At 44.7% G+C, this 27943-nt stretch overlaps 2 protein-coding genes across 4 annotated transcripts in view; one reads left to right on the top strand and one right to left on the bottom strand.

Annotated features, from left to right (window-relative positions):
• Window positions 1-412: 412 nt before the first annotated feature.
• NIF3L1 (NGG1 interacting factor 3 like 1) lies at window positions 413-27883 on the bottom strand. Its single transcript, XM_085879551.1, has 7 exons — window positions 27764-27883; window positions 14688-15267; window positions 14394-14553; window positions 10761-10893; window positions 7527-7665; window positions 1328-1411; window positions 413-899 (listed from the first exon to the last, which is right to left on the bottom strand). The coding sequence occupies exons 2-7, from the start codon at window positions 15256-15258 to the stop codon at window positions 715-717; spliced, it is 1272 nt and encodes a 423-aa protein (XP_085735677.1). The 5' UTR covers window positions 15259-15267; window positions 27764-27883; the 3' UTR covers window positions 413-714.
• The window catches only part of SIRT4 (sirtuin 4), a 143547-nt gene continuing 143003 nt past the window's right edge, over window positions 27400-27943 (top strand). For all 3 annotated transcript variants that reach the window (XM_085879556.1, XM_085879553.1, XM_085879552.1), the window contains exon 1: window positions 27400-27561. In XM_085879556.1, the coding sequence (XP_085735682.1) occupies window positions 27437-27561 (125 nt within the window). In that variant the 5' untranslated portion in view covers window positions 27400-27436. The remainder of the gene's footprint in view (window positions 27562-27943) is intronic.

Genomic DNA, 27943 nt, shown 5'->3' with positions numbered 1-27943 from the left:
GCAAATGCGTCAGAGACAGCAGCTGAACAAGCATGTGAGAGCTAGAAAAAGAACACACTGGGAAGGTAATGACAACAGATCACGAGAAAATTCTTCTGCTCGAATACAAGCACGTCAACATTCCATTAGAATGCAAGAACAGGCCCAAAACACTGTACGTAGACAAATGTCCTGCTCAGATGCTTCCATTAGAGATCACGAACAGATTCGAGATAATGCCCCAAGACGATCCCATTGGGCAATCCAAAAGAGATGGTCAGAAGTCAGAACAAGCTTTTCGATCTCATGAGCAGGTCCAGAACAAGGCTTGAAAGTCAGAGGAAAGTGGGAAGGAAGGTGTTGGTGGTGATGGGACTTGAAATGCCCAATCATATTTCTTGTTACTGGGGGCAGGTACTCTTGCTTGTACACACACACACACACACACACACACACACACACACACACACACACACACACACACACACACACACACACACACACACACACACACACACACACACACACACACACACACAGTAAAATTCATCCAATATGCAAAGGAGTATTTAAATTTATTGTATAATCCTTCTCATGACAACTGCTCCAAAGTTATGCAGCAAATAGACAAGACAGCATGACTAAAGCTTAAAAGTTTCACACACGAATCCACGGCATTCAGTCCAGGGATGATGCATTTGGTATTACTGCCGATAGACATAAACTGCTGCTATGTCATAAAATCTTAAGTGGATCTTTATCCTCCACAGATACAACAATTTTGACTTTCTGCTGAAGTCTCTCTACAAGGATATTACGGAGGTGGGGGAGGAAACCACGCTCGGTGTTACTGTGGTCACAGAGAACGACGCTGGTACCCACTGCTGTTGCATCCAACACCTCGTGGTGTGACATTTCTCCTGAAAAGCATGAATAAATAAGAATCACGCTTACGGACGAATGCTGTACTCAAGAGCCCTCAAGAGGTACCATCAACTAATGCTAGCAGATGGGACACCCAGTTTAACATCCATTCGATGGTAGGCACATGCATCAACACCTCACCCTGCACGTGAAACACCATGCTGTCAGTTTATAGTTGGGCTGACATTCAAATGCACGACAGGCAGCTCAGAGGCGTGCACACCATAAAGCTCTGTTGTCAGCTCTGTTTACAGAATAATTTCTAAAAATATTTTTTAAAAGTGTCAACCATTTTTCAACCACATTTTCAATATCACTCCAGAATTAGTAGAAACACAAACAGAACTCAGCACATTTACAAGGCTATAATACAAAAAAACAACTCATAAGGGTTTTATTTTTTTTCTGATTCATGTGTACATACCTGTGAGATACATGTCTGCCTTAACCCCCTTGAGGACACTACCACCTGAGCCAGCACATAGTGCCACAGACTGTATGGTTGACTCTGGAAAAAAAACAAAAAAATAAAATAAATTGATGACAAGTTTGCCTATTTAGCATTACCATCTGAACAATTACTTCATGACACAAAGACTGCAGGTTGAAATCCCATTTACTGTGTCCATTTGCCCATTATCTTCTAATTAAGGTAAAATGTATGCTGTCCACTATTATTCTTACAGTGGCAAAATTTGGCTTTATAAGGACAAGAGTCAGTCTGTGTCAGCAGAATAATAAAGAGAATTAACGAGGTTGTAAAGGCAAAATAATATACAGTGCCTTCAGAAAGTATTCACACTCCTTGATTTTTTTTCACGTTTTATTCTGTTACAGCCTGAATTTAAAATGGTTTAAATTGAGATTTTTTTTTGTCGCCGATCTACACAAAATACCTCATAATGGCAAAGTGTATTTTTTTTTTTAGAAATCTTCACAACTGAAAAAAAAATTAAACGCTGAAATGTCTTGTATCAATAAGTATTCAACCCCTTTACAATGACACTCCAAATTGAGTTCAGGTGCATCCAATTTCCTTTGATCATCCTTGAGATGTCTCTACAACTTCATTGGCATCCACCTGTGGCCAATTCAATTGATTGGACATGATTTATAAAGAAATACACCTTTCTATACAAGGTCCCATAGTTGACAGTGCATGTCAGAGCAGACACTCAACCATTAAGTCCAAGGAACTGTTCGTAGAACTCTGAGATAGAATTGTGAGCAGGCATAGATCTGGGGAAAGGGATAAAACAATTTATAGCATTGAAAGGTCACAATAGCACAGTGCACTCCATCATTATGAAATGGAAAGAATTATGGAACTACCCAGACTCTTCCTAAAGCTGGCCATCTAACCAAACTAAGCAACTGGGCAAGAAGGACCTTAGCTAAGGAGGTGAACAAGAACCCAATGACTACTATGACAGAACTACAGAGTTCCTTGGCTGAGATGGGAGAACCTGGCAGAAGAACAACAGTCTCTGCAGCACTTCACAAATTTAGGCTTCATGGAAGAGTGGCCAGACAGAAGCCACCCCTGAGAAAAAGACATGACAGCATACCTGGAGTTTGCAGAAAGGCATGTGAAAGACTGAGAGCATGAGGCAAAATATATGAAGCTTATTCTAACCACTCACTGACTGACTGATGTTAATATTCTGACTGACTGACCTGGAAGTGTCACCTTCCATGTGACGTAGAAAGCTGAAATTTTGTGTGCCGACAGACATCAAAGTCGATACACCAGGAAAATCACAGAACCGTTGGAAAGTGTCCGAAATTAAATTGTACATGAGAAAAAAAAATAAATGCAGGTGAGCGACCCAAGACAATGGGGAAGCATGATTTGTTATTGCTGGTTTTATTTCATCCTCCGATTTTCGCATTTACCCTCCGCTCTCGCCTACAACACCTTCCTGGGATTCGTGCGAGCAGGCCACGCCCCGTAGGCGGAGGATAAATAGGACAGAGGAGACTGGAGTTCAAGGTTGGCTTGCAAACTTTTGAAGAACCATGATTAAAGAGGAAGGCTGGCACATTTTGAGATGCATCGGACTCAGTAGACTTGCATTTTGTGGAGAGCTGTGATCAGAGTGGAGGCACGAGGTGCATTGTTTTTGGAGAGGCGAGAGCGGAGGGTGAGCACACGCTGAGGACGACGACACGACCATTGAATTCATGTTGAGGCGATTTGGCTCGCGTGGTGAAGCAAGACGCTGGCCTTTGGCTATTGGTTGAATCATGAGAAACGGACCCCAAGCCTCGTGTATGTCATAAGCAGCTGCACTGGGGCTCTGAGCCTTAGTGTTGAGTGTTGCTCACGGATTGCCTGGCGTACGTTTGTTCTGCTACGAGAGAAGCACCATTTTGCGTGCATATGCACATGCTGGTGGAAACGCCTCAATTTCAAGTCCTAAAAAGACCAGCTCTGGGCCAAGCTAAGTACAAGAACAGTTGAAAGGAAGGGTTTTCTTTTTATTTTGTTTCCCCGTTGTCTGTATTTGAGTCTGTGTGAGAGGCACCTCAACTGTTGGATTTATTTACTTTATTATTATTATCATTACCTTCTGAATTGTCCTTTGTAAATATTTGTTTATGTTTATTTTAAGAAGCTGTATTTGTGTATTTGTAGTGGGGTTCGAGGATAAACCCCCTGTGCATCTGTTTCATTCCCCATCCACCTCCTATTCATAAGGAAGCGCTTGGCTGTACCGGGGGCTGGCGGTGTTAACCGCCCGTCACCACAATTTGGGTCAGGGGGTTAACATGGGCTAGCCACCCCCGTGACAGTATGAAACCACCCTGTGTAACTCATGCCAAGACACTGCTTCGGCAGTACTGAATCTGCATTCGGACAGAACTGCAGAATACAACTTTCTCGTTATCGAGTTTCGTTAAGTCTTGTCAGACTTCTGGTGACATTCATGATCACATGTCCCCAAACATCCCTATCTTGCACTGCCTCCTGAAGCTCTGGAAAATACAGCTTGGTTGCAGCCTTTACCCCATACATCTAGCACATGCAAGGAATGCCTAACGCCGAAGGCTTAATGATTAGGTGCTTGGCTTAAGATCCCAGGGTCTTGAGTTCAAGCTCCTGTTGGGCCCCTGAATTAACACCAGGTAGGGTTGACTCAGCCTGTCATCCTTCCAAGGTTGGCAAAATGAGTACCAGTGTGCTGGTAATAGGATCATTGCATCCGTCATTCCGAGCGAGTGGCGCGTGCTCCGCCCTTCTGATTGAGCGGCGCGTGCTCCGCCCTTCTGAGTGAGTGGTGTGTGCTCCGCCCTTCTGAGTGAGCAGCGCGTGCTCCGCCATTCCGAGCGAGTGGTGTGTGCTCCGCCATCCCGTGTGAGCAGCGCGTGCTCCATCATTCTGGGTGAGTTGTGAAATAACACTCGATTTCCGAGCTGTTTGCGATATTGACGTGTTTTCTAAATCATTGAGCTTAACCTTTTTTTCCCCACTCGTCACACGCAACTGTTTATAAAGATTGATATTTGTGAACATATCCCTGAAATGTCTACATAAGTGCAACATTGTTTTTCAGTGAAGCTACTCGAGGTTTTTGGGTTGTATACAGTACACACTGTAATCGGTAATCAGACTGGCTCCAACCTGCCGATTCCCGAAAAATTGCCGATTGTACGTGTGTGTGTGTGTGTTTTTTTTTAATCATAAAGCACAACATATTCTCTCTGCTAACTCCCCTACTCTCTCTCTCTCACTCTCTCCTCGCTCTACCCCCTCCCAATACAGTGCAGCACCCTCCCTCCCACAACTTCCCCTCTTTATGTCTCTATCTCCGGATGTGTCCAGAGGGGAGTCCGTCTCCAGGCCATATTTATAGTGTCCCCGCTGGAAAATGTATTTCAGACATTATTTTGTTTCCATTTCATTGTTATTCTATGTAGAATCATTTTGATGAGACAATATGAATCAACATTCATCCGAGAAATGGAACACATTAATGACAGACTCTGCCTGTGAAGCAACGGGATGATAACGTGATGACAGCTGGGTTGGGATTCAAAACCAGGCTGGACAGCTTTGAGAAGAGTATGCATAGCTCAAAGCCACCCTGCCAGCCCCCATGTCAATATTATTATTATTATTATTATTATTATTATGCCATTATTATTGGATGGAATTGACTGATTAATTTGTGGTTAATAACAATTTTGATGAAAGATATAACTTGGGTGACATCAACGCTGGAGTCGGGATTGGAGAAAGATGCATCAACAATGTAAGGGATGCTGATGATACCACTCTGTTGGCAGAAATTAAAGATGGCTTGATAAAACTGCTGCGGACAATGAAGGAGGAAAGTGAAAAGCTGGTAATTATTTAAACCGAAAAATATATATTAAAATCATGTCAACTTGAGAAGACGAACGTGGTCAGAAGGGGTGTGTTCCATTACCACTCAGCCATCACCAATCAGCTTGATCGCAAAGTGGTTCGCCTGATTTTAAGCATTTAAGCAAGCACTCCAACAAAATGGTTGATAAGGAATGGCTGGCTTGGCAAGCAATAGTAAGCTGATTGGTAACAGAACACACCCCCAATGGATGGGGTACAGGCTGCAACCAAGCTGTCTCTGCCAGAGCTTCAGAAGACAGTGCAGGATAGGGATGTTTGGAGACATCTGATCAGCAATGTCACCAGAAATCGGCCACAACTTAACAAAACTGGATAACTGGTTATTATTGTACCGATAGGTGTGTGGACCAACAACTGTTAACCGATACACCAAATTTTCTCCAAATTTCCCTCTGGCGAGTATTAAAATGATATTGAACCTTAGGAATATGGTTATGCATCAAATAAAGGTCACAATTTGGCCGTAAGGGTGTCAGTGGCAATATCACACATGAAACCATGGCCGGGAGAGGCCACAAGATATGTTATAAACAATCCATATACAGTGCACATGTAATCTAATGGTTAGAAAAATCGGATAAGCAATGGGATTCATCATTCATGCATAAAGACTTGTGAAAGCAACTTTAAGTAAAGATCATTGCCGCTCACCAAGAGGCCCAGCAAGTAGAAATGGCTCCGATTCGTTTGTCTGAGGTAGACGCGATAAGTATAGAATGCCTTAAGCAAGTCACGTTTCCTCCAAACTTCTTCCAGTTTAATAGCAACTTAATTATATTTAAAAATATAATTGTATGTTGAACAGAATTGACTCAATTGTTTGTGGTTATAATAATATTTACGTCCGAAAGGTGTGCCCCATTAAAGCCATGATAACCTATTATACACCACAACACAGACTTCACTCAAGGCGCAAATACCCTTGAGAAGGGGGGCCAGCTAAATCGCTACAACCTCCGTCGTGTGACCTTTAGTCCTCCTGTCAAGTTTGGTTGCGATTGGATAAGTAACGATCGAATGTATTGCGGTTAAAAAAAAAAAACAGATAGAGAGAGACACCAAGTTGCGTATTTTAGTTAGATGTTCCATATGTTCACTTTTACACGAGCCAAGACAAAGTATACAAAAAAAAGAAAAAATAAAGACCAGCTTTTTCACTTTACCTGAGAACACTTTCTATAACCAAGGACATGCTAGAGTGAAGTCATCCTGTATTTATTTACGTATACGATAAGAGGCAGTATAGTTGACGTGGAGCCTGGTTAGGAAGTGTAGTTCGTACCTGTCCTCTCTGCATAAACAAGCAAGATAAGGAGAAGAGCCAATTTTGAAGGGCCGGCAGTTCTTGTGTGAGCCAATTATCGCTGTCCATGCTCTGAGTGCAAGAAGACCGGCATGGCACCGGCCATCACAGGGACCTGGAATGCTCAACAACCATTGGCAGCCTGAAAACTGGCACGTCATTGGTTCAGGGGGCACCAATATCAACACCTCGGCCAAGTGGCGTCTCTGCAACGATGACATGCCACCTTATTGCCATGTGATGGCCATGAGCGAAGGATACTTGAGGGCACAGGGCGTGGCTGCAAGGAAGGGGATAAAAGGCTGCATATGGATGCTGACAGTCCTGTTGAGTGAGTCAGACCAGTCCATTTGGAGAATGGTTCGTTGTCATTGTTGGAGAACAGATGGTGTGGTCGTGGAACTGACTCGCCCCTCCCTGGAACTTCAAGTTGAGGGTCTCCTCCCTGGATCTCCAAGTTGAGGGTCCCCTCCCTGGATCTCCAAGTTGCCACTTCAGCATTTTAGAACTGCTTTGTAAGCTTGCTTGTGATTAGTCAAAGCAGAATGATGCACAAGATATTGGGAATGATTGACCAATCAGAGCAGGTTATACAGTCGTACACTTTTAGAACACTGAACTGAATGGGACATCTTTTAAGCAAAGTCAGCAGCAGGAGATCGTACAAACTTTTTTGATTGTTTGAAAAACATTGAAAGGTGAGAAATGCTTTCAAAAAAGCATGTGAAAACTTGCAGACATTTCAGCTCCTCCATTTTGGCAGGCATCCACACGATTCCCCCTTCATCCTATCCCCCCACCCCTTCCACCATTTCCACACTCCCAAAATTGCATGATGAGGCAAGTGAGATTTTTGCACAGTACCTGTATATCAAAAGAGAGGAGCAGACATCCCATCCTTAAATAAGTCTTTCAGATGATGCTCACCCTCTACGTGCTGGGTTCCTAAAGCCAAGCGCACTAGGGGTAGACCCAGATGTTCCTTTACCCTCTGCACAGCATCCTTGATGGACATTGGTTCCTTGAACTGGCAGAGTCTTCCCATGCCGGTGTTCGGCAGTGATACCTGCAACATAAATACATCAAAATGATCACATCCTACTAAAGACATTTATCAAAGGATAATGATTACAGTAAATAAACACAGTTAAAAATGTGCTGAGTTTAAATAATTACAGTTTCTTGGAAAAGTAAAGATATTGCTGTGACTATCTAGATCTAGACAATTGAAGCATGTGCAGGGGGGTGGGGAGAGGAGGGGGGAGGGGAGGTTGCACAAGGTGTGCAGAGCTTTTCCTTTTTGTATACAGTCAAGGTTCATGGAAGAGCTAGAACATTAAATGGATCAGGCTGCAACAGAACAAAAGCAACAGTAGAGAGAGGGGGAAACACCAACAACAATGCTGAAGTACAAAATAGAGGGAGACTTGGACAAATAATGGGTGTGGGAGAACACATGGCACGAGCAGGTTGGATACAGAAGCAAACTCTCAGGAAGGAAAAACTGGAAATTTGGAAGGAGGTGGGCATTAGTGGGGGTAGAAAAGATCATGGTTTTGGATGGGGGAAGAGCTTAGATGGTGGTGAACAGCTGTCTTGAAGACTTGGAGGGAAGATTGAGATTGAAGAGAATGTGGAAGTTGGTTCCACAGGTGGGAAGAAAGAGGAGAAATGATAGCTACCCGGCAGCCAAGCTGCCATACGCAAGAACAGAACAGGTGAAGAACTTTTTGTTCATAATGGATAGGCGCTCCTACCTGTAAAGTTTCGCCTCGATCTGTTCAGCCGTTTTCGAGATGAAGATTTTTATGTTAAAAGCAATATGACTTGGGGCACTCCAGATGACAGGGAGAGGAGATGAAAGGATTCTGTTAAGTGTCACACATTTGCTACAAGAGTAGAGGAAGTCAGGAAGCCATGTGTTGAGTTGGCATTGGATGCCATAGGCAGAGAGTTTGGATAGTAAGGCAGGATGCCAGACTGTATCAAAAACATGAGATATGTCCAGAGAGACAGCCCTGATCTCATGTCTGATATTGAGCTTCCATCCATTGTTGGGTGAATAGAAGCAGCATGTCCAGGGTAAAGTAACCTCGTCTGAAACAAAATCAGTGATCTGAGATGAGGCTGTTGGAGAAAAGGAAAGTTTTCATATCAACTGTGAATGACAGATCCCATGACCTTGCTGATGATCGGAAGTAAGCTGATAGGGCGGTAGTTAAGGAGATCGGTTTTTGCACCTTTTTACCCCTGCCACTGAACGTGGAAGGAGGTTATGTTTTCACCTCTGTCTGTTTGTTTGTGTGCAGGATATCTGAAAAAGTTGTGGATGGATTCAGATGAAATTTGGTCGTCATGTTTGGTGTGACAAGGGTGAACTGATTGGATTTGGTGAAGATTCAGCTCCGGATCCGGCTACCAGAATTCTTTTAAGTGATTCTTCACCATTGAGATATAGGGGCAAAAACTATATATAGCACGATATCTCAAAAAGTTGTGGACTGATTTGGCCGAAACTTGATGGACACGTTGGGTGTGTGACAAGGAAGAATTGACTCAATTTTGGTGAAGATACGAATCCAGATCCGATAATTATTTAAAAGTGATTCTTCACCATTGAGTGATAGGGCCAAAAAACGATGTATAGCATGATATTTCTAAAATGTATTGGGCCCAAAGTTGTTCTTGTGGATCAGGCATTGCGTGGCAGAGGTATGCGCTCCACCGAGTGCCATTCTAGTTCATGTAATGCAGTGATGTTGGGAGATTTCCAAGGAGATGGAAAATGACCTAGCGCAAATGACAGGGTGAAAAAGGGCAGAGAGAGGATGTGCAAGAGCAGCAGAGTACATTTTTAGGACACATGAGCTGATCCAGTAGCTCAGTCCAGTAGCAGTCCGAGTTGAGGGTTGAGAGTACCTTCTCATGTGCAAAAGACAGAGTCCAGAAGCAATTGCGTATGATGAGGAAGGATGGGAACCGAGAGTGAGGGGTTAGGGACACAAGATTTGGAAGCAAGCACAGAATTGAGCCATTCAGTCTTCTCACGAGCGGAGTCGGTTGTGGTGCCATTTGAAGAGCGGGAAGGGATGGAGAGGGAGCATACTCCAGACACTGACTTAAGATGCCACCAGGTTGTAAAGGAGGGAGACAAGTTTGAAAGCTCATGCTTGAGGTTGGACAGATGTTTTTCTGCCTCTCCTGAGAGCTCATCTGAATCTGTGAATAACTTTTTGAGATATCTTGTCAGGTATTGGTTTTAGCCCGATCATTCAATGGTGAAGAATCACTTAAAATTTCTCGCGGATCTGGATCTTCACCAAAATAGAATCAATTTATCTTTGTCATCCAAGTTTTGTCAAAATCCATCCAGACTTTTGAGATATGATGCTATATGTAGTTTTGGCCCCATCTCTCAATGGTGAAGAATCACTTATAAATTCTGAGATCCGGATCCTCACCAAAATCTAATCAATTAATCCTTGTCACACACAAACCTGTCCACCAATGTCATCCGAATTCATCCACAACCTGTTGAGATATTCTGCTCACAATGATACGGGTGAAAACATAATCTCCGTCCACTTCCAGTGGTGACGGTAACAACTACCCTCTCTCCAAAAGGCCTTTCACTAGTTTTAAAAACAAACAAACAAGTTTTATGAAAGCAGATCAATAAACAAAGACAAAAGTTTAAAATGATGTGACAATGAACTTAAAAAGAGTGAAGATGAGCTGAATCACTGTTTACCTTCACTCTTTCATTCCTCTTTTTTTTCCTGCCTCTGGAACAAACTCTCAAACTCTTCAATCCCACTCTTCCCTCCAGGTCTTCAAAATAGCTGTTCACCACAATCTCTTATTTTCCCCCATCCAAAACCATGATCTTTTCTACCCCCATTAATCCACCCCAAACCCACCTCCTTCAAATTCCCTACTTTCCTTCCTGAAGTCCCTGGAGTGTCCATCTTGTTTACCCTGTGTACCCCACCCCATCCCTTTCCCCACCACGGATCCCATGTCTCTGTTCCACACTTTTTTCCTCACCCCCCCCTTATCTCCTGCTCCCCTTGTACGTTCCATGTGTTAGCTCTCATACAAGCCTCAACAGTGCATACAAAATTTTTTTTTAATGAGTTTTACTTCCGTACTGTGTCCTACCATGGTCGTAGTGTTAATTTCTGTTCGTGCATGAGATCCGTACTTGGACAAGCACTGCAACACCTGCAGCAACACCTGCTCTGTGACGTTCATTGACAAAATGACATCAGTAGTGTTGTCAGCATCATCTCTCCTGCCAGGGCAAAGACAGGAAATTTATTTTACTGAAAGCAAAGGCAGAAGGTTAATTGTTGAGTTTGCAGTGAATATTTAACGAGTTCCGGCTCTGCCAATGATGCAGTGCCCCTGTACATTTAACATTTGGGCAGATGTTGGTGTACAATAACATGACAATCTTTTTGAATGGTCCTACAGGATCTTTAATGTCCACGAGTGAATGCGAGCAGAGGGGAAAGCCAGCTCAATGTTGGCTCCAAAGGATTGTGTAATCAATGTTGCAGCATTGATCCGCAAAACACCAGGATAAGTTTGTTGTTGGTGCAGGAATGTGACCAAGATTAAACAGCTTAAAGGTGAAGAATCTAACTGCAAGCGAAGGTAGTGACAGAATGGCTACAACCCATGTCTTTCTTTATGTCCAATATACCAATGATCCGATGCTACCATCAGCGATTCTGTGTTCTTTGCGTTCATACAGTTTCATTGCCGTGCATTTCTATATTTTGCGTTAATGGCCGAATACTTCACTTACACAAGTGAGCAAAAGGATAAAATCCATTGTTTTGTTTTTTTATCCCCATGCTTTTGGAAAACAAGAACGACTGCACTGTGGTCATAACCTGCGACACAATATATATTTTTTCACCTCCTCTGTCCACTCAACTCCCTCATCCTTGCTCACGTCCCACGTACGTGTCTGTTCCGCTCCTCCGCTCTCTGTGTTGTAATCAACCTTTTGTTCATAAGAACTCACACGGAGTAATTCCAGATATGGGACTTCGCCATTAAGCGCAAGTGAATTGGTTTTAAAAATCTAGTACTGGGCCAATGGGAAACGCACAATGAAAGCACTCTTAAAAGAGTTGATGCGTCACATGGTTAGGGAGCCACGTACAGGCTTGATTAAACCTTACTAGTAATTTTTATTCGACATATGATTAGATGTTTTGGGGTCCCTCATCAGGATCAACACTCGACCCAAACAAAGCCGATGGAAATCAGATGCTACAAACCTGGACAGTGTATAATCAGGAGAGGCCTACAGGCCTAATGTGTTAGGCCCACAAGAAAATGAAGATGGTGCTATATCATTTCGTCTGGGTGCCACAGTCAGTGGAGTCAAGAGACCAATGTGGGTGCTGTCTGGCAGCTTGTTGACTAATGGGTGCACATTTCAAGAATCGACCCCCCCAACAAGAACCCCAACAACAACATCAGCAGCAGCAACAATGGGAAGCTCTTATAGACCTGCGACATGTCGCAGGTAATATATAAAAACGGGAGAGGGATATTGTAATCAGCTCTATCTGTCTGACCATTAGTTATGTCCTCCTCAATGGTTGTGCAGAAATTCACCAAACCTGGTAGTTACGATCACCACATGGCATGAATGTGCAAGAGCAGTCCAATGAGGGGGTAAAACAAACAGCAAGGAAAGGGGATGGGAAGAGTAACGCCTCACCCAAACATCGCTATACACTCCTTCACAGTTAGGGGTGGGAGTGAGGATGAGGGAGGGAGGGGTGGGGGGTAGTACAGGATTGAACGAAATGGAGCGTGTTAAAACAGCATGTTAATAAAGCATGTGGACCACTTGGAGATGTCCATGGGGGAGGGGGTGGAGAGGGGAGGGGGTTTGGGAGGAAGTAAGTGTGGTGGGAGGGGTAGGGAAAGTAGTATGGTGGGAAGGAAAGGCAGCATGAGGGGAAGGGAAGGTAAGGCAGCATGAGGGGAAGGGAATGCAAGGCAGTGTGAGGGGAAAGGAATGCAAGGCAGTGTGAGGGGAAGGGAAGGGAATGAGACGTGAGGGTAAGGGAATGTGCCGTGAGGAGAAGGGAATGCGGCGTGAGGGGGAAGGGTAGGGCGATAAAACGTGCCCAAACAGTAACATTTTCTTTTTAACCGCTGGGTTATACATAAAACCGGGCGGGAGCATTTAAAACCCACAATATCTACCTGGCAAAGGTCTACCTGCATGTATGCTTGCACATGTGGCAACCTTTGCACTCCTCCGGTCGGCTCACCCCAAATCTGATTCATACATGCTACACTGTGGGAAAGCCGTTATAAATTTGAAACTAAACCGTCAGTCCTTAGTAGTCCCCTCAACAGTGGGGGAGGAGTAGGGGTAGAGGAGCAGAGGGAGGGGAGAGGGGATGGGTCAGAGAGAGTGAGGGAGAGTGGTGGGAATGAGAGGAAGGGGAGAGGAAAGGGAGCAGAGGGGAAAGTGAGGGGAGAGGGGAGGGGTTGGAGGAGAGGGAGAGTGGGGGGGGAGATGGGTCAGAGAGGCGGGAGAGGGTCGGGAGAGAGAGGGAGAGGGGTGGGGGAGAGGAGAAGAGGAGGGGAGAAGAGAGGGAGAGAGGAAATTCATTGCTTTGTAAGAACTGAAAACATTTTTTACACATTGTGATCACCTAATTTACTTTGCTTTCCTAACTTCGGAGATATCCCCACAGAGAACCACTCCGCAGCATCACCATTGAAGTTTGAAGAGCGCTCGCCAAGTCACTTAACCACTCAAGTAAGCACTCCAACAGAATGATTTGAGAAACTTTTAGAAACTAAACATTTAATTTTTTTTCATATGTATCTATCCATGCCAAAGTGATGGGTCTTATAATGAAAGAAAATCGTACAAAAAGGGGAAACGTGGTGTAAAATATAATTGCACATTTTCAGTGAGTGAGACATGGCCAGAGACACCGCACGACAATGCGGGGCCAAGCACAGCCGAATAGGCCCTAAACTTTGTTCAAGTTGATCAATATAATCAGTGACAGTGTGAATATTGTAGAGCGCTAGCCACGTGGCTTAAGCACTCAAGCAAGTACTCCAACGAAACAGTTGATAAGCAATTAGCGATTGCCGATCAGTCAAATAAACACCATGCGCCCAGAGATGCCCGGAATATCAAACAATGTCTAAATTGGACAAATTAACTCTTTTTTTTTTTCTTTTTTTTTTAGCAGTAAGAGCTACTGCTGGAGTCAATAAAAAAGTTTAAATTTTGCAATTTGGCTCAGATTAAGAGATTCTGAAGGTTATGGCATGTGTGGAAATGAAATAAAACCACAAACGCTGGCGTCTCCTGGCATTTATAAGCATTGCAATGCATCTCGCAATTCGTAGGTGTGATGATCAGGCATTCGATGATAGGAGTGAGGAGAGCGAAAAAAATAAAACTTTATCGTTAAGAAACCGTTGCGGCCTTTTTCCAAGTGAAGGCATTGTTTAGCAGGTCCCAAAAAACTGGTGAATTAAGACCCCAGCGTGGGACAGCGAGATGACCAAGGATGAACCTTGATAAAGGATATAATTAAATAAGGCCGTTAATTCTCTTCAAAGAGGTGTTTAAATTAACCCAAATACCCAATTTTCACTCGTGCACTACCTTGGAGTTCCCTTCATATGCATGCAGAGTTTGGGGCCGTTAGGTTTCATGGTTTTGGAGTTATGGAGGAGACAGACATACACTGACATTTATTAGTACATATAGATATAATCGATAGATACCTCATTTGTATAACTTTGGGAGTGTCGCCTGTAATACTCTGCAAATCCACAGAGGCGTTCATAGCATCCTTTCCATGCAATGTTGTTGACAAGTGGTAATGGCCACAACTCGTAAGGGCTGATGGTGAAGACTGGTGCAGAACAGACACAGTGCTTTCTCCTGAAAAGATGACAACACAAACGTTTGATTGACCATGTAACATAAGGTAGTATTATGCAAGATTTATCCTGAGAGGAGAACATCATTCAGATAGATTTTAAAACCTTTGGTCAACCTTTGGGCAATAAACTCACCAAAAGCTTGTGCCAGCCAGTCAGTAAGTCCTCCAGCCAGGGCATCATAGCTTGTGTGTGGGGAGTAAATGGCCAAGCGGTTCTCGAGTGACCGCACAATCAGGCGTTCCTTCCACGTGTGCCCAGAAAGTGTCTTCAGAGGGTGAAAGATGGGTGGATGGTAGGCCAGCACCATCTGAGCCTGTACACGTAACGCTTCTTCAAGAACAGTTTCAGTGAGGTCAATGGTGAGGAGCATCGTTTGAACGAAATGTTCCCCACTTGGTTTGACCAGCAGACCGACATTGTCCCATTCAGCTGCCAAATGTGTGGGAGCAAAGGCTTTCAGTACTGATACAACATCCTGCAGCTCCATGCCTGCTGAGACTGGACCTCTGGTAAACAATCTTCGAGGACTCACAATTATTTGTTCAACTGAAGGTTGGAGCACACAATTTGAGTTGCAGTGGTGTAAATATCTGGGTTTCAATGGTGCTAGTAAGGGTAGCTGTGAAACATGTGGTGGATTTATGTGGGACGACAGCAATTTCCATACGTTTCTTGCTCTGCAAACGCTCCTACAAAAAGGCATCAGCGAGGCCTGCCAAACACATTGCATAAAAAAAAAAAAAAACTTCACGACTTTCATTTATTCAGACCTCTGAATTATAACAAGAGAGGAGGAAGATAGAGGAAAGAAAAAAAGGTTGGAGGAACAATGGAACAAAGGGATGGTGGAAGGGAGAAGGATGTATGGGGTATTAACAGGGTTTCATAAAGTTTTCTTGGTGGGCTTGGGATCCGAGGATCCTGAGTTCAAACCCCCTCGCCTGTTTAATTAATACCAGGTGGGGTTGACTCTGCCTGTCATCCTTCCGAGGTCAGCAAAATGAGTGCCAGCTTGCTGGAATCCTGTGTCAGAGTGGCGACCTGTCCAGGATTGTACCCAATAGCCAAGGAGACTGTTTAGGCAGTACTCTGCACAGAGTATGGTCCTGATGGATAGATGGATAAAGTTTTCAAGGATTTGAACTCAGGACCCTCAGATCCCAAATCAATCACTCTTACCATTACACCAACACCAGGCATATATAAGATGATGATGGTGATGATGATGACGATGATGATGATATGTGATATGTGATTCTGGCTACCACCGGGTGGTGCTGTACGATACACATTTATATCGTGAGAAATGGGATCTTCCCCCCCCCACCCTAAACCCCCTCCATCAGATTGAAGATTTTTATTGCCAACAAGGGTGATGGCGATATGCCACCCTGCCAGAATCCGTATTTGTGGAAAACTCTTGTAAATAAACAATATATATAAACAAAGAAACAAACAAATTCACTTTTATAGGATAAATTTTGTGAAAAGAAAGGCAAGGCAAGTAGGCGGCATGGGACTAGTTATGGTGACAAGTGCTGGAGTTGCGGTGCCAGACAGTTTCCAATGAAAACCCAGGGTGTATATATATATATATATATATATATATATATATATATATATATATATATATATATATATATATATATATATATATATATATATATATATATATATATATATATATACATACATGAGGTGGGGCAAGGGATATCAATATTTCGACAATTTTCTCAAACCATATTGTTATGTCTGGGGGGGGGGGGTATGCATTCAAAGGGTAATTAGGATGTTAAATTAGGTATGCCATGCTGTTCAAGTTGTACCAGGATCTCGATGTAATAAGTAGCAATTCAGTGGTGATAAATTGTCTCGTAAATGTCCATTTCATTTCAGGGGGAAATGATAATTGTCACGTAATTAGGTAGGGAGACAGGTTAGGGTAAGTGTTTATGCGTATTCCCTTTTAGTATTCCCTGTAGGCTTGCCGTTATGTGACAGAACGGTGCTGCCGATGGCTCCGCCCCCCTGGATGACGATTGGCGGAAGGCGACAGGCAGGGGACGAATGAGGGGTTCCATTGATAGTGACGAGGACTCTGGAGTATAAAAGCGATCTGGTTGGAAGGGGAGGTGGAGGAGTAAGAAAGAAAAGCTCTTGTAGAGGTGGCACCACAGAGCTCTCTCGGGCTGCACTTGCTCGTTCCTGGATTCGTCGTGTCTCGTGGCCTGGCTGTGCCTCGTGCCTCACCTCGGTTTGCGCTCATGTTCTGCTGGCTCTGAGTACGGGACCGAATGGTGGGTAGACCTGCCTCCCTCTCCTGCTCGCATCTTGGCGCTAGAACTGGCTCCCTGGCGGCTGTGAGCGGTCTTGGGCCTACAACAGGAGGTCGACACCACCAGGAACAACACCGCAGTGGCTGGTTGGAGCTCAGAGGCCGGGAACCGCGGTTCTGCGCGGAAGGTTTGACTGAACCTCTGCACCACCGTGTCTCCTGCCCCTGATGGGCGCAACGCCAGCTCGTCCGGCACCAATCCAGTGACTTTTGCGTCGACGCCACGGGCAAGCCTGACCACTAGCTACATTTTGTGTGTGTGTGTGTGTGTGTGTGTGTGTGTGTGTGTGTGTGTGTGTGTGTGTGTGTGTGTGTGTGTGTGTGTGTGTGTGTGTGTGTGTGTGTGTGTGTGTGTGTGTGTACCTGGCGCCTTGGAGGGTTTGAGATTTGTATATCCATTGGAATTGTTTGTGTTTTCCCCCACGCCTGAACGCACACCACCTTTCGTCGAATCGCCCACGGATCCCTCCTCTTGCCGAGTTTTATTATTAATGTCTGGGTAGAAAATAAACATTATTAACTCGGTGAAAAGTGATTCGTGCCACCTTCCTTGTCCCGTTTGGTAGAGAGCGATTAAAACCGCCATCCTTGGGTTATAAAAAAATAAACCGTCTCCATCGTTTCGGCACATCCTACGTTGGCGGGACCGTTCAAGTCCCGTGGACGTCACATTGGTGTCAGGAGTGGGATAAACGAACCCCTCCAAATTATATTTGGTATTCGGGAGAGTATACCAAGATTAAAATCTCGCCACGAATTGGAATATAAAATTACTGCAGAAAAGCGCACGAGCGTGGGAAAATTTTGGCGGGATTTTTCAAATTAAATTTAATTGGCGGCAAACGGGACTTTTGCACCATGGCGGATGTGCAGATGTTTGAGGAGGAAGGCCACATGTCTGGCAGCGAGTCGGGGGAAGAAGGGAGAGACAGGGGTGGGATTGGAACCTCCCCCATTTCAAGCGTGGACCGTGCTTCATCGCCCGTAACGGAGCTGGCAGCGCCGGAAACCGGCGCGATGTCGATCTGGACAATGTTGGAACATTTAATGAGTGCAATTACAGCACAGGGGGCAAAAATAACAGCACAGGGGGCAGAAATGACAGATCAGTTATGGGTAATGGGGAAACAGTTGAGTGCACGGATTGATTTAATGAGGGATGAATTAGGGGAAAAGATGGAGAAAATGAAAACTGAGATGCAGGAGTGTGTGGATGTTAAATTGGGGGAAATACAAAGTAAATTCGAGGATAGATTGGAGGAAACAAAGGTAGAAATTACATTGGAGGGGGAAAATAAACGGAAAACATGGGAAGATAAAATTGATGCAACAAACATTCGGGTTGATAAAGTGGATGAAGGCCTGGAACGTCATCGTGCCTGTGTGGATGCTCGTATGCAGCTGCAAGTAGAAGAGTGGGGAGAGCTGAGGAAGCAAGGGATGAATTTGGCGGAGGAGGGAAAAGGATTGGAGGCTCGTTTGGACGAACAAGATAAAATTATGAGCCAAGAGGGAGACTTGGATAAAGGCCTGGTAGAGCCGTGTTTTGAAAGTAGAGTGTCCGGGTTGGTTGAAGAGCAACTACAAACTCGCGACGGAGTCTTGGAGGAGGTTGTGCGGGCCCAGAAGATCCTGTGGGAAGAGGTGAATCGGTCCATTCAACGTTTGGAACAGGAGGCGAAGTTGACCCATGAGACCCTCACCACAAAACATCTTTGGCCACCGGGGGCTCCGAAATTGGATACGCAGCCACAAGGGTGTTTGATCCCTTGGCTGGATTCGGACAAGGGAGAAACTGGGAAGCGGGCCACCGGGAAAGTGATCCCCCTGGTAAATTTTGACGGGTCAGGGAGCCTTGAATCTTTTCTGACGCAATTTGAGTGCATTTCCCGACTAAACGGGTGGAATGAGCGGGAACGTACAGGTAATTTGGTGGCAACATTGCGGGGACCAGCCGCAGATGTGTTAAACGTGATCGCGGAGGGATGTTGACCAGCTCCCACATTTGCGAGGCGTTGAGCCGTCGGTTTGGGTTCGCAGCAAACTGTGATCTGGTGCGGGCCCAGCTCCAGCACCGCAGATTAAAGTCGGGCGAGACAGTGCAGGAGCTGGCACAGGACATTTACCAATCAGTCAGGATCGCGTATCGGGACCTAACAGTGGAGGCGTGAGACAGACTGGCACGAGAGAAATTTTTAGCTGCTCTTCCGGACCCTGAAGTCCGAGCGCTAGTGGAGCTGCAGGACCCACCCACCGTTCACCGAGCGGCCGAGTGCGTGGCCAGGCTGGCCTCGTGGAGTCGGCTGGGTCGGGTGCCCGAGAGGCCAGCGGTGACGATCCGACAGGCGGAGATTCGGGATCAGGGAGGGGGGCTAGGAGAAATTGGCATTACCCAATTGCTTCAGGAAATTTGCCAGAAACTGTCAAGTTTGATAAGGGGTAGTTCGGCAGTAAGTGCGCTACAGCAGCGTGCTCCAGCCCAGCCAATAGAGCAATTTGATTATGGCCGAGGGGGTCCGGAACCGGACGAGACATTACACCGATACCCACGGGGGCCTTTTATGGGGAGTTGTTTCCGGTGCGGGCGAAGAGGACACATGCAACGATATTGCCAGTACCCGGCGATGGATAGACCCTCCAATAGACTTTCGAGCCCGGAGAGGATGAATCCTCCTGCTGAACCGCCAGGTCTATCCGAGGTGCCCTTACCTAGATTGAGTCCGGAGATCACTGTCGGGGTCGGGGAAACTAGATCGGGCTGAGCATGCAGGGCCATGCTCGGCTGGTGAGATTGTAGCGAAGTGCCCTCCTTTGGTGAAAATAGTGAATTGTGGGAAAATTGGCATGGGTTTGTAAGTTCTGCTGGGTTTTTGAGTGACAATAGGGACAGTGGGTAATTGGTAATGGAGCGGGCATGAGTGGCTGTCCAATGGCTGATGCGTGGATCGGGTGAGAAGTGCTGTGTGAGTTGTTTCAATTAAGAAGTGAACTGTATGGTGCACACATTGATTTTTTATTGGTCATGGTCGGCGAAGTGTTAGAAATGCAGGTGTCACATGTAAGGCCGATGGGTTGGTGGAGTCATGTGGGTGGGGATGATGTGCTTGTCCGCAGGGATTGCCGAGGCTCACGGTGAGTGGGAATTGCGACCCCTTCAAAGAGACTCACCCCTGGTGGCTGATGGTGACATTGTCTGGAGGAAACTGGGAGAGGGTCTGGTTGGGCGACCAAGGCGGTAGGACCTTGGCGACCCAGGAAGGCCAGAGGAGCCAGTGAGACCCCTTCCAGTGTGTTGTACGGGGATAGAGCTGATGGCCACCAGGGGGGTGGGAATCAAAGGGAGCGGGGCGGAGAAACGTCCGGGTTGGACTAAAGCTTACCTGCGGGGACGGTTGCACCTGAGATGCCCCCATCATCTTGTGGTAACCCACCCCACGGCCATGACGGGATTTAGCCTGCAATCATTGAAATGGGGACCATGACCGAGAAATGTGATGATGACCATGGTGTGAGTGTTGTGAAGATGTGCGAGTCCCACTCGATCCCGCACAACTTGACACGTGCAGCAAGGGCATGATGTCCGCATAACTTTAGAGTGAGGCAAATTTGAAAATTGGCTCCCCAGGTAACGCTGGGTCTATTAGCATCACTGGGGGACGCGGTCGCGTGTAAATATCCCGTGAATAGTGTCGTTAAGGCTTAGCGTAGGAATGTAAAGTATAAGTGTTGTGTTTTTGTGGAACCTTTTGTTTCCCCTCCCCAGATAACCGAAAGAGCGTTGGACAGGAGCGATGATCCAGAGGATGGAGTGCAACTTTGCTCAGTGCTCTCGTGTGATTAAATAAAATAAAATAAAAAATAGAAAAATGAATGATTGTTTAGGCGAGGATAAGGCCATAAGGGGGTAGTACGTTAAGCAGGATAGGTAAGTTAGCTGCGGCTCGCTGCCCATTGCCCCTCCTACTTAATTTTGTTAAGTTAAATAGGTGTGAGTCAGGAAGTGTTCAGGCTGGTACGGTAGCGCCTGTGATATACCTTGCAGGAGCTGCGGTACCAGAGGAGGGGGCAGTGTTACGTCTGGGGGGGGGGCGGTATGCATTCAAAGGGTAATTAGGATGTTTAATTAGGTATGCCATGCTGTTCGAGTTGTACCAGGATCTCGATGTAATAAGTAGCAATTCAGTGGTGATAAATTTTCTATTAAATGTCCATTTCTTTAAGGGGGAAATGATAATTGTCACGTAATTAGATAGGGAGACGGGTTAGGGTAAGTGTTTATGCGTATTCCCTTTTAGTATTCCCTGAAGGCTTGCCGTGACGTAATAGAACGGTGCTGCGGATGGCTCCGCCCCCCTGGATGAAGATTGGCGGAAGGCGACAGGCAGGGGACGAGTGAGGGGTTCCCTTGATAGTGATGAGGACTCTGGAGTATAAAAGCAATCTGGTTGGAAGGGGAGGGGGAGGAGTAAGAAAGAAAAGCTCTCGTCGAGGTGGCACCACAGAGCTCTCTCGGGCTGCGCTTGCTCGTTCCTGGATTCGTCGTGTCTCGTGGCCTGGCTGTGCCTCGTGCCTCACCTCGGTTGGCGCTCTTGTTCTGCTGGCTCTGAGTACGGGACCGAACGGTGGGCAGACCTGCCTCCCTCTCCTGTTCGCATCTTGGCGCTAGAACTGGCTCCCTGGCGGCTGTGAGCGGTCTTGGGCCTACACCAGGAGGTCGACACCACCAGGAACAACACCGCGGTGGCTGGTTGGAGCTCACAGGCCGAGAACTGCGGTTCTGCGCGGAAGGTTTGATGGAACCTCTGCACCACCGTGTCTCCTGCCCCTGATGGGCGCAACGCCAGCTTGTCCGGCACCAATCCAATGACTTTTGCGTCGACACCACGGGCAAGCCTGACCACTAGCTACGTTTTGTGTGTGTGTGTGTGTGTGTGTGTGTGTGTGTGTGTGTGTGTGTGTGTGTGTGTGTGTGTGTGTGTGTGTGTGTGTGTGTGTGTGTGTGTGTGTGTGTGTGTGTACCTGGCGCTTTAGAGGGTTTGAGATTTGTATATCCATTGGAATTGTTTGTGTTTTTCCCCCACGCCCGAACGCACACCACCTTTCGTCGAATCGCCCACAGATCCCTCCTATTGCCGAGTCTTATTATTAATTTCTGTGTAGAAAATAAACATTATTAACTCAGTGAAAAGCGACTCGTGCCACCTTCGTCGTCCCGTTTGCTCGAGAGCGATTAAAACCGCCATCCTTGGGTTATAAAAAAATAAACCGCCTCCATCGTTTCGGCACATCCTACGTTGGCGGGACCGTTCAAGTCCCGTGGACGTCACAATATATACACATGACACCTAATGAAGGCATCAGTTCACAATTTGTGGGTAGCGCACGACAGTAAAATTAAACAAAATAAGATTAAAGTCTATGTTTGACCCATAATTTGTGAAATGACTAACATTCAACTTTGTGTGTGTGGCTTAAAGAATCAAGGGGTGGGGCACGAAGTGCCCCTCCCTTTATATGGGACTGTTTCTCTGGATGAAACTTTAAGATGGGGACTGAAAATTCGTTTCTCGGCTTCTGCCCGACGAAATTGGCTGGAAATTTCACAAATAAATCCTTTGTACATCAAGGAAACATGTTTCAAATTTCAGCAACGTCCATTTCGGCATTCTTGAGTTTTCAACGAAAACCTCGAAATTCACGTTGATGTCCGTCAGTCTGTCCAGCCGTCCATCTAAAATGTGTTGGCACTTGTATCTAAAAGACTATTCATCGAAACGAGTTGAAACTTGGAATATACATCGGACAATACGTCTAATTAATGGCTTTCGAAACAAATTCCACCAAAGTGCCATAGTTTTTGCTATTTTTGAGAGTTTTCGCTCATTAGCCGTTCGCTTGAGTTCTGTTCTTGTGTATGTATGTGTATGTGGTACATCTTGTGTATGTGGTACAAGTATGCAATGGCGGTGTTGCTCGAAGCAGAGATTCCTGCAGCAATAAAGGAAAGTGCGAAGCATCCCTCCCTTTAAATGGAACGGTTTCTCTGAATGCAACTTTAACATAGGGACTGAAACTTCCTGGCGGGGGGGGGGGAGGGGGAGGGTCGCCCCTCAAAATAAGTATTTGCTTTCTTCGCCAAAACCACACATTTTTGATGAAAGTTGACCACAACCTTCATCACCCATGATGTTATTGGGGAAGGGGCATAGAGAATGCCCCTTTATACAGTACGTGCCATGTGGCAAACTACAGAAAAGAAGGGATATTGCATGGCTTGTAGAAAATGCGAGAAGATAAAAAAATAAGGGATATTCAAAAATTATCGTGTCCACGCTGTACTCCCCTCGTGTTCTTCGGAGGAACCAAGTAATCCTCGAGAAAAGCTCATATAAAGGAGCACCCTACATACAGTGAGGAGAACAAGTATTTTATGCACTGCCGATTTTGCAGGTTTTCCCACTTATAAAGCACGTAGAAGTCTGTAATTTTTAGCTCGCCTGTTCGAAGAACAGAGAGCTACAGCGATACCCCCGGCGTGAGCGTGAGCGTGAGCGTGAGCGTGAGCATGAAAATGTTAAATTTTTTGTATTCCGGAAAAACTCGACGGATTTCGACGAGACTTGGTGGGGGGTTAGGTATGGTCCAAGGATCATGCCATTAGATTTTGGACTTGGTCTGCCCCCCCCAAAAAAATTGTTAGAGAAAATTTTTTTTTGCATTTCTACATGTTTTAAGTGATTTCCAACCCCCCCAAAAAATAAATTTTTTGCAACTTTTTTTTCAACAATTTCAATTTTTTTTTTGCATTTCTACATGTTTGAAGTGATTTTCCAACCCCCCCAAAAAAATTGTTGGAGAAAAAAAATGTTTTTGCAACTTTTTTTAACAAATTTTTTTTTTTTTTTTTTTTTTTTTTGCATTTCTACATGTTTTAAGTGATTAGGAATTCGATGAAACTTGGTGTGAGGGTTAGGTATGGTCCAAGGATCATGCCATTAGATTTTGGACTTGGTCCCCCCCCCAAAAAAAAATTGTTAGAGAAAAATTTTTTTTTTTTTGCATTTCTACATGTTTTAAGTGATTTTCAACCCCCCCGCCCAAAAAATAATTTTTTGCAACTTTTTTTCCAACAATTTCGATTTCTTTTTTTTGCATTTCTACATGTTTTAAGTGATTTCCAACAACCCCCCCCCAAAAAAAATTGTTAGAGTTTTTTTTTGCATTTCTTCATGTTTTAAGTGATTTCCACCCCCCAAAAAGAATTGTTAGAGAAAAAAAAAGTTTTTGCAACTTTTTTTTCAACAAAATTTAGATTTTTTTTTTTCATTTCTACATGTTTTAAGTGATTAGGATTTCGACGAAACTTGGTGGGGGGGGGGGGGTTAGGTATGGTCCAAGGATCATGCCATTAGATTTTGGACTTGGTCCCCCCCAAAAAAATTGTTAGAGAAAAAAAATCTTTTTTTTTTTGCATTTCTACATGTTTTCAGTGATTTTCAACCCCCCCCCAAAAATAATTTTTTGCAACTTTTTTTTCCAACAATTTCGATTTCTTTTTTTGCATTTCTACATGTTTTAAGTGATTTCCAACCCCCCCAAAAAAATTGTTAGAGAATTTTTTTTTTGCATTTTATGTTTTCAGTGATTTCCAACCCCCCCCAAAAAAATTGTTAGAGAAAATTTTTTTTGCATTTCTATATGTTTTAAGTGATTTCCACCCCCCCCAAAAAAAATTGTAAGAGAAAAAAAATGTTTTTGCAACTTTTTTTTCAACAAAATTTAGATTTTTTTTTTTTTTGCATTTCTACATGTTTTAAGTGATTAGGATTTCGACGAAACTTGGTGGGGCGGTTAGGTATGGTCCAAGGATCATGCCATTAGATTTTGGACTTGGTCCCCCCCCAAAAAAAATTGTTGGAGAAAATATTTTTTTTGCATTTCTACATGTTTTAAGTGATTTCCAACCCCCCCCCCCCAAAAAAAAATTGTTAGAGAATTATAAAAAATATTAATTATTAGACGTCTTTAAAACGATAAATGTATAAACAGGCGAGCTTTGGGTGGCTTTGACACCAACTCTGGTTATCATAGGTACACTTCAACTGTGAAAGACGGAATCTAAAACAAAATCCTGAAAATCACATTGTATGATTTTGAAATAATTAATTTGCATTTTATTGCATGAAATAAGTATTTGATACATCAGAAAAACAGAACTTAATATTTGGTGCAGAAACCATTGTTTGCAATTACAGAGATCAGACGTTTCCTGTAGTTCTTAACCAGGTTTGCACAGACTGCAGCAGGGATTTTGGCCCACTCCTCAATACAGATCTTCTCCAGATCCTTCAGGTTTCGGGGCTGTCGCTGGGAAACACAGACTTTCAGTTCCCTCCAAAGATTTTCTATTGGCTTCAGGGCTGGAGACTGGCTAGGCCACTCCAGGACCTTGAGATGCTTCTTACGGAGCCACTCCTTAGTTGCCCTGGTTGTGTGTTTTGGGTCGTTGTCATGCTGGAAGACCCAGCCACGCCCTATCTTCAATGCTCTTGTTGAGGGAAGAAGGTTGTTGGCCAAGATCTCGCGATGCATGGCCCCATCCATCCTCCCCTCAATACGGTGCAGTCATCCTGTCCCCTTTGCAGAAAAGCATCCCCAAAGAATGATGTTTCCACCTCCATGCTTCACGGTTGGGATGGTGTTCTTGGGGTTGAACTCATCCTTCTTCTTCCTCCAAACACTGCGAGTGGAGTTTACCCCAAAAAGCTTTATTTTGGTCTCATCAGACCACATGATCTCCCATTCCTCCTCTGGATCATCCAGATGGTCATTGGCAAACTTCAGATGGGCCTGGACATGCGCTGGCTTTGGCAGAGGGACCTTGCATGTGCTGCAGGATTTTAATCCATGACGGCGTAGTGTGCTACTTATGGTTTTCTTTGATACTGTGGTCGCAGCTCTCTTCAAGTCATTGACCAGATCCTGCCGTGTAGTTCTGGGCTGATCCCTCACCTTTCTCATGACCATTAAGGCTCCACGAGGTGAGATCTTGCATGAAGCCCCAGACCGAGGGAGATTGACTGTTATCTTGAACTTCTTCCATTTTCTAATAATTGCGCCAACAGTTGTTGCCTTCTCACCAAGCTGCTTGCCTATTGTCCTGTAGCCCATCCTAGCCTTGTGCAAGTCTACAATTTTGTCCCTGATGTTCTTAGACAGCTCTTTAGTCTTGCCCGTTGTGGAGAGGTTGGAGTCTGATTGATTGAGTGTGGACAGCTGTCTTTTATGCAGATAACGAGTTCAAACAGGTGCAGTTAATACAGGTAAGGAGTGGAGAATGGGAGGGCTTCTTAAAGACAAAACTAACAGGTCTGTGAGAGCTGGAATTCTTACTGGTTGGTAGGTAATCAAATACTTATTTCATGCAATAAAATGCAAATTAATTATTTAAAAATCATACAATGTGATTTTCAGGATTTTTGTTTTAGATTCCGTCTTTCACAGTTGAAGTGTACCGATGATAAAAATTACAGACCTCTACGGACTTTGTAAGTGGGAAAACCTGCAAAATCGGCAGTGTATCAAATACTTGTTCTCCCCACTGTATATAGGTTAAAACCTGTCAGCACATAATTATTTTTAATTATTATTTTTTGTGCACCTTGAAAAACGAAAACACAAAAGAGAAGGTGTGTGTGTGTGTGTGTGTTGAATTAATTATTTTTAATTGGTGCCCCTTTATATGAACTTTTCTCGAGGATTACTCGATTCCTCCGAAGAACACAAGGGTAGTTCAGCGATGCACCTGAGAATTTTTTGAATATTCCTTATTTTCTATCATCTGGCATTCTCTACAAGCCATGGAATGTCTCTCCTCTCTATAGTTTGCCACAAGGCACACACACTAGCATATAAAGGGCCTTTTTCTGTGCCTTCTCTGCCCCTGGCATTCTTTTCAAGATGCTTGATATGCAACCCTTGGTAACTAATGTTCTTGATTAACTTTCCCCTTCGACTGGTGTTGGCTTGACGGTTAAGATTTTAGTGCCTGTCGTGCTGTTAAATAACACTAAGTGAGTTGACTCAGCCAGTGGTGGTGGTCGTAAGGCAGCTTAGCTGACGGGGTAGCTATCATTTCTTGAAGCGTGACTGTGTCGCCGATGCAGTGCCCCTCTACCAGTACACACACACTGGAACTGGTACTCATTTTTACGACCTTGGAAGGATGACAGGCTGAGTCAACCCCCTGGTGTATTAATTCAGCGGCCGACGGGGTTTGAACTCAGGACCCTAGGATCCCAAGCCGCCACCACCCTAACCACTGAGCCAACACCAGGCTTACTCAGCCAGTCATCGTTCGGAGGTCAGCGAAATGAGTATCAGCTTCATACGAACAAGGGCACTGCATCAGTGGCACAGCCGCAGTTCCAGAAAATGATGCAGCCACAGTCTGAATAAGAAATTAAAATGTTTTTTTTTTTTTAATAAAAAACGTTCCCCTTTTGTCAGGAGGCTGTGAACCAGGAAGTGTTTTTGAGAACACGTGATGTTATTAAGCCGGACAACCTGTCTGTCAGCACCGGTCCTTTGTGGACGTTCGACATCACACGGTGACTTTCGTGAAGAGTTGGTGGGTTATTTGCCGGAAAACCCTTCTGGAACATTTCTGAGGTGGGTGTCACTGCACGTTGTGATATAACATTTTTTTTTTCTTCTTCGATGCTGCACCATTAATACAGATTATACTTGCACATTGATCAGCCATTTTGTAGTCGGATCCCATCCATTATTCTCTATGTTAGTAGTTAGTGTCGACGATTTACAAAACTCATTGAAAAACAATCACTTTCGAAACACTCATTTAGGTACAGACCTCGGAGAAGAAGAAAAACTCAACCGGAAGTTTTCGTTGTTGCGGAAGTACTCAATTGGGAGATTCTTCTTCTTCTTTTCATAGAAAGCGTGGAGGTGGATTTGAATGGCGTTGTTGTTTTTATAACTATAATCTTGTACGGGTCGTTAACATTGAACTGCGTATAAGACTGGAAGGATT

This window comes from Eptatretus burgeri, chromosome 4 (assembly GCF_056783735.1).
Source record: "Eptatretus burgeri isolate ZD-2024b chromosome 4, Ebu_testis_v1, whole genome shotgun sequence".
In the NCBI taxonomy this organism is placed as follows: Eukaryota; Metazoa; Chordata; class Myxini; order Myxiniformes; family Myxinidae; genus Eptatretus; species Eptatretus burgeri.
Note: the sequence above shows the minus strand (reverse complement) of the source record. Positions and strands in the feature narration are given on the sequence as shown.